At 43.9% G+C, this 13,239-nt stretch overlaps 1 protein-coding gene across 3 annotated transcripts in view; it reads right to left on the minus strand.

The window, feature by feature from the left end:
* Window positions 1-13,239, minus strand: part of stxbp5a (syntaxin binding protein 5a (tomosyn)) — a 76,941-nt gene that overhangs the window by 4,179 nt on the left and 59,523 nt on the right. The window contains exons 14-25 of one of the 3 annotated variants that reach the window (XM_035618118.2): window positions 12,967-13,034; window positions 11,942-11,982; window positions 11,358-11,578; window positions 9,745-9,926; window positions 9,233-9,358; window positions 8,929-9,080; window positions 7,243-7,305; window positions 5,322-5,375; window positions 3,399-3,449; window positions 2,042-2,323; window positions 1,061-1,430; window positions 37-202 (exon numbers count right to left, since the gene is read on the minus strand). In XM_035618118.2, the coding sequence (XP_035474011.1) occupies window positions 37-202; window positions 1,061-1,430; window positions 2,042-2,323; window positions 3,399-3,449; window positions 5,322-5,375; window positions 7,243-7,305; window positions 8,929-9,080; window positions 9,233-9,358; window positions 9,745-9,926; window positions 11,358-11,578; window positions 11,942-11,982; window positions 12,967-13,034 (1,776 nt within the window). The remainder of the gene's footprint in view (window positions 1-36; window positions 203-1,060; window positions 1,431-2,041; window positions 2,324-3,398; window positions 3,450-5,321; window positions 5,376-7,242; window positions 7,306-8,928; window positions 9,081-9,232; window positions 9,359-9,744; window positions 9,927-11,357; window positions 11,579-11,941; window positions 11,983-12,966; window positions 13,035-13,239) is intronic. The other 2 variants (XM_035618120.2, XM_035618122.2) reach the window with 2 other exon arrangements.

Below are 13,239 nucleotides of genomic sequence, written 5' to 3' on the forward strand. Positions count from 1 at the left end.
ATCCACATACATACTGTATATTGAGTGTTTACTGACTTGTAGGTTTTCACAGGTGTCCTGGCTGTAGGTGATCCTCTGGATCTCAGTGGGGGAGCAGAGGTACATGGCCTGACCCAGGTTGGTGAAACAAAACGTCCTGGCTATCCGCATGTCTGTCAGAGGCAGGTAGTTTACATCCATGAGCGGTCTCAATCCCGGCAAACTAGATTGGGGACACAGAAACAAAGATGATGATTGATTTTACAACCAAGCATTATAGAACACTTTTCATTCAATATCAAAACCTTTTAAATATTGTTGTTTTTTTCGGTGTGTTGTTTTTTTTTAAAGAATATTTCAGTCCACTGACAGTGATCACGGTGTTCATGCACCCTTTACAGGCAAACAAAGAGACAGGCAGACAGCTGGGCACCCGTGCTCTTTCAGACGCCCATGTGGAAGACTGCTCTGTCTCTGTCCTCTGGGGAAGTGACGATTAATGAGGATGAGCGACAGACTAATACACGCCTCCTCTGAGGTTCAATTTTACGACAATGTTTAAACTAAGGTAACGGTGCAGCATTGAGGGTTTAGTTAAGCGCAGGGATGAACATTATAGGTCCAATCCACTTCTCCATTGTCCATTTGTGAACTCACAATATTCAAAATATTCAGATTTTATCCAAACTCTGGCAAAATACAACTAACTAACTTAATCCTCATGCAACACCCTGGTGAGCTCATACAAAGAAACCTGTGCCCACCACCTACTCCTCTATTGGTTAAGACTAATCTGTCGTCTCTCTTTGACTTTCTTATATCTAATCACCTTTGTCCTTTTTTGTGTTTCATTCTCAAAAGAAATAATTTGTGTGGAGTGTCAATGAACTACTGACCTCTCTCTTGTTTTTAAAAACACAAACTCAAGTGTGATACTGCTCTACGTGACAACACCTGAGGTCAAACATACTTCAATCTAATAATATGAGCATGATTTATTCAAACGGACTTTGATTGATGCATTTTATTAATAATCCACTATTTCTGCCTGATCTTTGATGCAGACTGACATGTTTCTCACCTGAGGGTCATGATGTGGCCGTTGGCACAGAAACAAGCCATGCACAAGCCTTGGCTCATCTGCACCACGTCTGCCCGTAAGATGAAGGAGGTCTCAGTGATGCTGTGTTTGTAGATGCAGGTCTGCGAGGGGAGGGCTATGACTTTGGCCTGTTTCTCAGAACACACCACGGCGTACTGGTTCTCGTTGAGGTCCTGAGAGGTGGAGGGGGACACGGAGACGGGCCGCCGCTTACGGACCTTCTCCCTTTCTTCACCATCAGTTGTGATATTAGGTTCGTACCAAGGCTCATACGCAGGGGGCAGCAGGGACCCTGTGGAGTCCAGGACAGCCATCCGCGAGATGCTGCCCTTCAGTCGCACCAACATGCCTGGTGAAAAGAAGGAAAAGGCTCCTTACTGAAATTTGAACTTCATCAAGTGGCTTTAACTTTTACACAGGGCTGCTGATTTGTGAAAAGCTCGAACCCTTCATTTTAGACGGACAGTTTTCAACGGGTATCACACAGATGGTAAAACATCATGGCAGCGTTCTTCTACGCCAGCTCGCCCAGTTTCTAATACATCTATACAGTTTCCTTAATCTTTGCATAGTTTGTGGTTTCAGTCTGCCGTTAATTGCAAGGACAACATTTCCTTTAAGTATATAGAAGTTTATCTTTCTGTAACCTAAATTTTAAAAGGTAATCTTTTTTTAGTTTCTGATCATGATTGTCAGGATCAAGTGTGAGTAGATGATTGGATCCATATGGGCTTTGGTTGTGTTCAAGGCTTCAACAAACCTCCTTTTACCTAAAAATAGTAAAGTTGTTTTTTTTTTAATGCTATTTTACTTATCGCCAATCGGTGGCAGCAAAGCACCAAGAAAATGTATCTTTGTCCACTAGTCAAGTCCATCTGGTCTTCATTCGTCGCAGCTACAAAACTGTTAACCTTTCACCCCATTTTCTGGCTGATTTTCTTTCACCATCCCATTACTCACCCGTGGGGGAAATGATAACCGGCTGCAGTTGCCGTTGCTCCCCGGCGGGTGGCAACGTGAGAGATAGAGCCAGCACCGTTCCCAGGGTCGTGCCCACGTGCAGGCAGTGTGTCAAAGTGCTGTCCCCCTTCCGGGCAAAAGTCTCGCAGAAGTGGAAGGAGCTGATGGCCTCTCGGGCTTCCTTGTCGATGCTGGTGACACTGGAGGAGCGAGAGCGGCTGAAGGAATTGTCCCGGTGGTCTAATGGGTTGGCACCCCGCGGCGGGCATACAGACAGGAGGACAGTAAGGAGAAAACAGAGAGGTAAAGCACCCGCAAAAGCAATGGCGGTACAAGACAGACGAGACAAACGTGGACATTGTGCCGTGCACACAGAATAATAAGTGGTCCGTATTCATAGCTCAATTTAACACTTCAGGAGATAAATGAGTTTGGTTTGAAATGTCACAACTACAAACTAGCTGTGTAACATGAACCAAAGACTGATGTTGACCCAGGAAAATGGGAGAGAGAGAGCATTGGTTTACATTTACATGTGGGCACATACAGTATGTCTAGGACAGATGGATCCAATAATTCTGACTGTCGGGTTTCTCAACCGAGAAGAATCACCTAAAACCAAATTGATGGCGATTTACAATATTGCAGTATATTACACAAAAGGCACAAATCCAGTGCAAGCATGCATTTGCACATTCTTTCTCAAACCGACAATTTTTAAAATGCTCCATCCCCAAACGGTCGTTTTGTTAGTATAAAATAACTGTCTGTCAGGCGTTTTGGAGACAGGTGTAAAAACACGGGGACCCTTTAACAAGCATACAGGTAAATGTCTTGGCACTTTGACCACCTTACAAATCAAACGTTCCATCCATAGGGCTTGAGAATAAAAGTCATACACCCCCTGAAGAAGACGGTGTGTTTTTCTTTGTTCAAAAGTGATCACATTTTCTTTAGAATTGGTAAAATTGTAAAGCGACCAATCAGACAGAGAAAGGGGAAGACATGGAGCGCACAGAAGAGAGAGTAAGCTGCGAAAAGTTACAGAAAGCTTTACAGTGAGATGGAGTGTGCAAAGTTTAGCTTAGCACCACTGACCTCCAGTAGAAGACCCCCACCGAGGTCAAAGCGGTGGGAGTCCTGCGGAGAATTCCACATTGAATTTGATTCCAAAAATCAAGAGATCAGATGAGTGCTATGTTTGTCTCATGCAAACTTAGGAGAATGTCTGCACAGCTTGGCAATTTTGAGGCTAAGAACTGTACCGAACTGGACTGATAAAATGGGATGGGGTCCAGTTGGAGTGAGAAAGATATACTGTATACAAATTGTTTGGAGACACGAAGTCAGGGCTTACCCAAGTCTGGCTTTAGCTCAGTAGGCAAGCTTAATTTCCGTGACATCTTTGCTGGAAAAAAGAGAACATCCCTCTTTACAAATACACGTCTACGCTAACACACGATGCCATGCAAAGCTAGATAACTAGCATTGTGGGGGGGGGGGGGGGGGACTGTGCATAAAGCGTAAAATACATGAAAACAACAAAAAGGCAGCGGGACAAGTGCCTGGGGATCGTTTCAGTGACGAGAAGGGCTAAAAATGCTTCACACGGGAAAGGACACTGTGTCAGGACAACCCTGCATTTCACAGAGGCATGCTGTGACAGACAGAACAAAGGAGGTGACCCCCTGGTTGCACAAGGCCCTGGAAGAGAGGACTGGTCAAGATACATCAGAACTGCACGGCCATTCAGGACCCCCATGCCACAGGAGCATGCAGCACGAACACGAAGGTCACGGGAAACAGAAAATATTGAACAGGAGATGGAAGAAGACGGTGGAAAAGATGGTCAAATGTTGCTATGGAGGTCTAATAGTTACTGTTGGCTTGTACAAAATACAGTTATTTTCTGTATGTCTGCTAAATGTACCACGATCACCTCATTCCACTTCTCCATCCACACCAAAATCCATATTTCTTTTCCATGTAAGACTGGATTTGTTTTAGACATATGGATCACTAATCTTTTCATTCTGAGGGTATTATTATTGTTTCTCTGTCTGTAGGTGGAAAAAGTTAACAAATCTGGACTGAATGTGATAAAAACCCACCTAAAAAAGAAAAAAAATCATAAGAATTCCCTATAAAGCAGGTTTTAGGGTCAACTATTTTGTTGTTGTTTTCATTTTGCATCCTAATTGCTTTAATTCAGTTTCTCTTCATATACAAATCTTGCTGTTGTCCGGCTCCTGTAGTTGATTAGTATCCAGATATCCTGTACAGTACCCCGTATTTACCTTCGAATTTAAAGGCTCTGACCACTCACTTATTCCAGAGCTAGGTGGAGCTACGGCGAGGATGGCACGTGGTCACTAAACCTATACAGTTATTAAGGGGGAATATCTCCATCCAGGAGAACATAAATAAATAGATAAAGTGAAAGTTCCTGTATGTGTGGACTGAGGGCTGAGAATCTTGTGGGTTCATACTATTTAGGTGCGTTCATTCTTGGGCAAGTTAATAAGAATCCGCGGTGTTGGCCTCAGCACGGTCGGGTCTTCGCAAGAGTCGAGAACTCCAGCCGCTCGTGTAGCTGCCGTTTTACATACCTGCTCACTGTCCCTTGAATCAGGGAGAAGACGTGATTCTGAATCCCTCATTTGAACAGAGGGGGAAAAAAAATAGCTTGACTTTAAGTAGTTGTCTGTTTCGTCAACACACACTGGAGGTTCACAGAGACACAGTTGGACGGACGAGTTGCCTCCTGTCGCTCTGAGGTGTCATCATACCGCACTGTACTATGGACAATCATATCGGGACGGGTACCAAACGCAAGCACATTTACAGTTGGACACTCGTGCTACATACATGTAGCATGCAGTATGTGTATAAGGCAACTAAGTTGTGTTGGGCGTCTATACAGACAGCTGTAGTCCCACCCTGCTGCCGGGTTGGCTTCTGCTCCAGGAGCTTTCAGTTCTCACTGTACACTTTTCCTTCAGATTGAACGTCTGCGCTCAACAGTGGGCACCTTGTCATATTCATCAAAAACAGTTGTTCATGATTTAACACAGTGAGAATCAAAAGGACAGTGGAACAGAAGCAAACAGAAGCTAGTCTTTTCCTGCCCACTGTGGTGACTGTGACACGGAAGACAGAGACAGTTTCTCTACGACAAAGACAGAAAACAACAACTAAAGAACAAATAAATACGGGACAAATCTGGAGCAAGTTTGTCCGGCCCACACAGCCGCTCACGGACATCTTTGGCCAGTCTTACCTCCTCTACCACCTCCATTGTAGAATTGCTGTAGATTGCTGTTTGACGTCAACACTTTAGGGGTGTAAGGGGGAAAGTAAAGTTCAGTGAATGTGCAGTTAGAAACACCCTTTAGGCTTGTTGCTACTCACAAACTAGCGCTTTGACCAAGATGAGTCGCTTTTTTTTTGTCCTTGGCAGCAAAACCACCCTTTTATTTTCAGTAGACTTGGTTCAAACTTCCAACGGGAGTACCACGTTTTCTGATATAAATCTCGGAATATGGTGTAATATTACAACTACCTGTTTTTTGTATGAATGACTATAAGGAAAACAAGCCAGATGGAGGTTCTCCCTTTTGATTTTATACCCATCAAAGACACATAACATCTAGATCTCTAATGGGTTTTGCACCTGAAATGAATGCCAATTGAAGCCATTTTACCAGAATAACATATCAAGCAAGGTTTCTAATAATTTCAAGTATGTTATAAGTACAAAAAAGAGGGAACATGGCCTAGTGTGCAAAAAACAATCAGTTGGGGAAAACTAAATTGAATGGTAAACCGTCTTAAGTCACACTGTCACTATTATTGGTTTTAAAATGCAGAAATTCTTCTCTTGAACAAAGTGACACTATGGAGTCGTCCTTCATCATGCTCCGAGGTAAAAATGGTTAAATTGCATGAAACGAAGTTGAAATCATTTTCTTCCATCAGTAGATTTGATCAGTTTATCAAAACACCTCGCCTGAGACTAAGTGACTTTTCAAGGCAGACGTGTTTTTGCAGGAAGTGCACCTTATCTCTCTCTGTCCCATGAATAATGCAGAGCGGACAGATGTACGAGACCACAGTCTAGTGGTAACAGACATGGGGGCTGGGACAGTCATCATACCTGGAGAAAATGGAAGGAGTCCAGACTTTGAGATTTGTTCCCTGTCTGACCTTTTCTTCCTTTTTTTTTTTCATTTCAAAAACATTTTCCGTGTGCTAATGGCAAGTTGACCTAATGAGATGGATCTGGGCTGTTCTCTTCAAGCACCTTGAGCGCAAAAACTAATGATGTAGATTAAGGAGGAGGCAAGTGAAAGAGCAACAGAGCGTCACACTGCTGAAAAAACACCGTGTACTTCTACTCGATCGTCGCAGGGAGAAATGTTTGCAGTGTGGTGAGTGACATAAAAATGACAACGATTTCTTCCCTTTTTTTTTGTCCGACAGTACGATCTAATTTGTTTGATTTCATCTGGTCATGCTCAGAGGAATCAGGAGTCAGAGGATAATTCATATCATCTTTGCTGAGTTTTTCTTTTTTATGCAGTTATTGTACTGCATATGAGAGAATACCCAAGACCCTTTAGTTTGAACATTTTCTTTAATAAGAATTTTCTTTAGTAATACTCGGATCACCGTAAATCAAAAGATTCCCGCACTTTTGTTTCAGCTCTTCATTCAATCTATATTTCTAGCCGTCACGCTAAATTAGCATCACCGAGATCGGATACATTTACAGCCTGTAACCCAGTTCTCCGGGATACCGAGGGAGATCAAAACAAATGTATTCCTGTCTATTGAACCCTGCGAAGCGGTCAAAGAATGCGAGCACAAATGGGGAAATACTCTCAAAAATCCATAAATGTACAATATTGACCTCAATGAGTTTGTTTTCTAAAGACTGAGGTAGGATGGAATTTACAACAGGACAGTTTTATGGATCAACAAAAAGCCTTCCATAAAGTTCCAAATTCAATGAAATTGTATTAAAAGTAGATGCTATTTTGAAACATTAATCTTCTTCCCAAACAAATGCTTCTCTTGCGTTGAAATTGTATTAAAAAGGTACAATTTTGACTGATTTACTGTTTGGGTTCTTGTGTCTGGAGAGTGTTGTTTAAATTCCCCCCGCTTTTCTCTCCATTAGTCGCTGAAAGACATGTTACCTGAAGTAGGGGACTTGCAGCGGTCCTCTGATGTGGCGGAGCCCTCGTTGATGTCGCAGAGACCTGCAGCAGAGATCGCACGATTCAATTTAATGCCAAATGGGGCAAAAACTAAAAAGGACCAGTGGAGCTTACACTTTTTACATATGTACAAATGGGAGGATTTTCTATGTCTAAATGGTGTCTTCATTTCACAAATATACTGATCATCAACAGATAAGATAAGAAAGAAAGGTTGGGTGCAACTTCCATATATCCTCAGTCCCAGTTCCTAAGTCTGATTCCTCCCTTTTTGCACGAGTGTGTGAGTGTGTGTGAGTGTGTGTGTGTGTGTGTGTGTGTGTGTGTGTGTGTGTGTGTGTGTGTGTGTGTGTGTGTGCGCGCGCGCGCGACATTGTCCTGTGAGGCAGAAAGCCAGGCACACAGCAGTCCCTGCTGGCAGAGGAACGCAGCTGGACGCCAGATTACTGCTTAACTCGCCAAGCTCTGACAGGTGCCAGCCCACTGCTCACCAGTCAGTGTCACCAGATGCTCCGTGTGTATTTACACGTGCTCGTGTTTTTGCCAGTACGTGCATACATTAGATGGCGTGTGTGTGTGTGGATGCCTGCGTAGTTGCTGAGCATATTTGTGCATAAAGATCAAAAAGAAATCCGTCAGCATCCACACACACACACACACACGGCTTATTAATACATCAACTTTTGCTGAAGTGTGGGCAGTGCATCACCATGACACTGCGGTATCGTCTATGCAGCTGCACTGCCATCGTCTAACCCATGGTGGCAGTGTGTCCATACTAAGAAAGCCTCCTGTTAACTTTCAGTGGTGCTACTGTGTGGAGCTGCAGTGGCGATGTGTGTAAAAGGGATGGGCTGTGAGAGTGTGTGTGTGTGTGTGTGTGTGTGTGTGTGAACAGAGATAGAAAACGAGAAAGTCAAACAAAACCCAAAGAGAGAGTATTTGTGTTGTGCACTGTTATGCGCAACCACATGACGTCAGGATAGTGATATTTTACATACAACATAGGTAATAAGTTCAGGGTGGTTACGTAAGTCTAATGTAATCATAGTTAGTGAGGTCCAGTGGCAAAAACAAGACATAATGTTCAATGAAAGACTGATTATCATTTTGACCCTGACCACCAGTGAAAACAATCAGAGAGTAGCTGAATACTAAATGTGATTTTATTCATGTTCAGAGTAACCTTGTGATTAGCTGTAAACCATTCTTCACCCAAAATCAGGAAATAACAGGAAGAGAGAGAGGACAGGAAGTATAAACCAAAGGTGATCGTAGTTCAAATGAGCTTCATTGTGCTTATGGCCGGTCTCCCTTAAGTGTTTGATACCGTATCGTATCGTGCTTCTGAAAACAAATATATAATATTAGGACCTCACGTTTTTAAGTTAAGGACATTGGTTGCTGAGTGAAACAGGAATAAAGAATCTCTTGCTTGTGTCAGCTGCGACTTCGAAGTCTAATGTGCAGCCGCTTCGCTTTTTGACTTTGGACAAAAGACATAGCTTTAATGTGTCATTAGTCAGCCGTGGACATAAAACAATAGTGAGTCACGTCTCGTGGTTTGTAGCAGAGAGAAAGCAAATGGGTGTGTTCAGAAAAGTTTAGAATTAGGAGTTTTTTTGTCTTTCTTTTCTCTTTTCCTCTTCCCTTTTCCCTCATTACCTCCAGAAGGCTGTCTCGTCTTTCTTGGCGACCGGGGCTGTCTCTGGTAGGGGTCATTGGAGCCGTAAAGCTCCACCGTCCCCAAGTTGAGCACTACGGTCTTCTGGATGTAGTCCACAACTGCCAGACCGTTGCTGTTGCCAAACACCACTCTAGGGAGGAGTGACGGAGACAAAGGACGAAGAGCAGGGGGGCGGGGGCAAAGAAGACAAGGATGAATGGGCAAAAAGACAGGTACGGGTTAGTTGTCCTTGTAAGATCTGGGGGGGAAAAAAAAAAGGAGACCACTTGATATTTTACTTACAGGCCGTAGGAGGAATTGAGCACCATACTTGTGATCTGCTGAGGAGGCTCTCCACTGACCCACACTAGCTGGACCACCAAATCTACCTGGTAACCTGGAGACTGCTTCAGAGGAGTACTGCGCACTCTGGAGAGTGAAACAGACAGGGATCAAGACGACAAGAAGGAAAATCAGAAAAGGAAGTAACAGGGCGAGGGAGAGAGAGAGAGAGAGAGAGAATAACCGCACACAAAAAGATTTCATAAAGACAATGGCGAGTGATGCAGCTGTAGTTCTGAAGCGGTTGTGTGTCGAGGGTCTGACACGAGTGGTGGCAAGGGGATGATGGGAAGGCTAAGGCTGAGGATGCTTCAGGCGCTGACTGAGTCTGTGCAAGTGTGCTTGAGGCAAAAGGCAAGACTCTTGTGTGTATGAGTATGTTCGTGCGAGCGCCCCTGGTTCTTATGAGACTCAATGTAAGTGCTTCTGTGTGTGTGTGTGTGTGTGTGTGTGTGTGTGCATTTGTTTCATACTTGAGGCAGGGCATGTTGCCCCCATCAGAGTTGTTGCTGCCGGTGGAGGGATGCGAAGGTGGGCCGCTCGTCTGAGGGGAGGCACCGGGTGTTGGAATCGCCGGTGTCGTATCCCCCCCTCCGCCCCCGCCGTCTGGCGACTCTATGTCGTTCAGCTCGTACTGCATTCGCACCTCTAGTAGCTATAGGAGCCAACACACACACACACACACACACACACACACACACACAGGTGTAAACAAAAACATCGACAGAAGAGAAGATATTAGAAAGTTTATAAAAAGAGGTGGTCAGAAAACTCATAAGGTACAAAACTCTTAAACAACAAAAAAAAGACATTAGTAAGAAGACATAACATGAGTCTATTCCTTTGACATGAAGTGTGTGTGTGTGTGTGTGTGTGTGTGTGTGTGTGTGTGTGTGTGTGTGTGTGTGCACGCGTCGCGCATTCATGCATGTGTGTAGGCAGATTAAGAGTCAAAGAGGTCCTCCAATACTGATATATTCCATTCCTTCTAAGTCCTACTCAAGGCTACCTCTCCGCAACCTCCACCCTCGCACTGATGCACATCGGCTAAACTCTCACACACACACACACACACACACACACACTCTTTTTGCATTCTGTCAGTCTCATTAGCCCCGCTGACGTGTGGGAGTGAAGAGCAATCAGTGCCCTTCTTCAGATCCTCACTCCCGCCTGTTTCCGTCCACCTCTACCTTCACTTCTGCAAGGTTACAGAGAGGTGTCTGACCTTGTGCCGAGGGAGGGTGTTCACCCAATTACAGCTCGCCACCACTGCATTTCTTCTCCCGATCCACATCCCAGGCAAAACACGTGGAATCAGAAAACTGCGTTGTTGTTTTTTTTGACACATCCATTGAATCTTCCACAGGGAATCTGCGAGGCTTCTAACAGGAACGTGGCGGATTTGAGTGCATCTCCTCCAACAACTAATGCCAGGGTGCTCGAAAGCAAGGGACTGTCAATCATGACAACCTCTGACTCGAGGCTCAGTTTATTTGAAAGAACAAAAAATTAAAATTCATCAACAGACCTGCAAGGAAAAAAAAGCACACGCAGCACTGCCCACGGATAGCACTCTGATTGACAAGTGATCTCTGTGAACACAGCGATGCCTCGCAAGACAAAATGCTGCCAAAATGCTGTTTTATTATATTATTATATTTCAATAAATGAAGTATCTTGCTGGTTATCAATTTAACACTCCAGTGGTCCAATGACCAACAGCAGAAACGAAGCATATACGCTCACATCAGTCACCGAGCATCGACTCCCATCACGCCCCCACAAGCGCTTACGTCACCGTCAGGCCAGATTATATAGACGGGCAGAGCTCTGCTTATTCACCGCTCCGTCTGTTGGCATGGCAACCATACTGCCTTTGACTCGACAGATGTGTTAGTGATGTCTCGCAACATCTTAAAACAGCAGGGAAAGTGGCAGCATACAGAGTTGCTCTGTGTCCCATGTCTGTGTCTGAGCCGGCAGTGTCGAGTCTCAAAATGAAAAGAGAAGGGGGGAAATAAATCTGTTGTTTCGCGGCTACTTACTGAAGAAAAACACGAGTAGATGGTGAACCGTTACCCACCTGCACCACCTCCGTGGTTACTTCCAGCTTGCTGAAGCGGTAGATGATAACGTTGGCTGACACTCCGGCCACACACAGCATCCGGCTCTCGGGGCACCAGGCCATGATCTGGATGGCAAAGGGGTCTTCGTCTGACATGTCCGTGCTGCCCTTGTCTTCCTTGGACCGGTTTCTGTCAAACACCTTGGCTGTTTTAAGCTTATAGAGCACCTGGAGCATTACTGGGAGAAAAAATAAATAGAATAGAGAAGGTGTCAGTTGCAATCTAACAGACATTAAAGACGTCTGACTTCTAACTATATATGCGACGCTATGTGGGGTTTTGAACTTGCAATCATTTTCTATCACAAGATACTAGTTCAGTTATGTTGTAAGTTATATTCTCATTTTTAGAACATTTATTTATTTGAAAAAAAGTATTATCATCAGTTTTATTTCCATTTTTTGTTGTGTTGTTCTGAGAAATGTCCTTTCCTTCATCCACCATCTCTCTCTCTCTGGAATTTCAATTGAAGCTCAAAACGGCCTCTGTTGAAATTAATCGCCACTTTTCAAAGCCTAAATAAGCCGTCGAGAGGACTCACTTGCGGAGGCATCCCAGAACTTCACAGTTCCATCAGCATGCCTGGGAATTGAGGAGAAGATAGGAAAAAAGAAGAGAGAAAAGAACATGAGATGAATTCAAATTTGCCACCTGCTGTCTTTCTATTTCAGAGATAAAAGTTAAAAATTCAAGTTTTTCAAATTTGAGGCATGAAAACATCTTTGGAGAATCGATTGGACACACTTGTTACAAAAACACTTTGCTCTTCTAAGACACGGGAAAGAAAAAAAATCCGACGTCTAGATAGTAAACCAAAACAAATTGAATATTTATAATCTCAAATATTTAGTCCCCAATTAGTCATTTAACCAGACCACAGAGCACTCCTTTATAATAACTAGGTATAATATATGGCCATAATTATTAGTGCGGCCTTGTCTTCATGCTATTTTGTTCTAATCTTAATGCCGCAGCACGCAATCATTTTTTTAATTATATTTTTGGGACAATTGTGTGCCTCTGACTTTGTGATATTTTAGGGAAGGTCCTTATAACTGAGGTCTTAACTGGTGTCGCAGAAAAGAAAATAATAACATGTATTTTGCTTTTCATTTTCACTTCACTCCTCATTGTTTTTGTGGCCAGTTCAGCTGAGTGGATTGGGAGAGAAACATTTCGCAGACAGTGGCACTGGGTTAGAGAGAGAGAGAGAGAGAGAAAGCTGGACAGAATAGTAATGCAGCATGTAGGAGTGAGGAGACAAGAAGGAGGAAGAAGACGAGCGCCAGCCTAATACTGCCAAGCCCATACCTCAATGTCACTTCTTCAGTGTGTGTGTTGTGTTAAAGCAGCTACTTCCCCCCTTGTTCACAGCTTAGTGCGGGATAATAAACATCAAAACGGAGCAATATGCACATTATTGGAGTATATGAAGGCCTACAGTAAATGTTTTAAGACAGGCTCCCCTTTTCTCCCCGTGTTGACCTGACAGTGTGGCAGAGACGAGAGAAATTGAGTTGCGGCGAGACGATAATGACAGTGCTAATGAAATCAGTATCGTCTTACCCAGTGATGATGATCTCTGGGTAGCTCTGTGTGCCCTGACCCCAGTTTCCACCACTAATAGGCCATTCCTGGATAGACAGCAGACACACACACACATTGCGTTAGGGAAGATGAGAGAGTACAGCAGGGAGCACAGCTTTGTCAATAAACAAGCGTGTCAACAGAAACATGACGAAACTGCAAACGTGCGAGTGTGCATGGGAAGAAACCCGGCAGGACTCCTTGCAATTATAGACTATGCAGCTCATTGAGTGTGTGTCGCCATCTGAGTGT

The sequence above is a fragment of the Scophthalmus maximus genome, chromosome 18 (genome assembly GCF_022379125.1).
Source record: "Scophthalmus maximus strain ysfricsl-2021 chromosome 18, ASM2237912v1, whole genome shotgun sequence".
Taxonomy (NCBI): Eukaryota; Metazoa; Chordata; class Actinopteri; order Pleuronectiformes; family Scophthalmidae; genus Scophthalmus; species Scophthalmus maximus.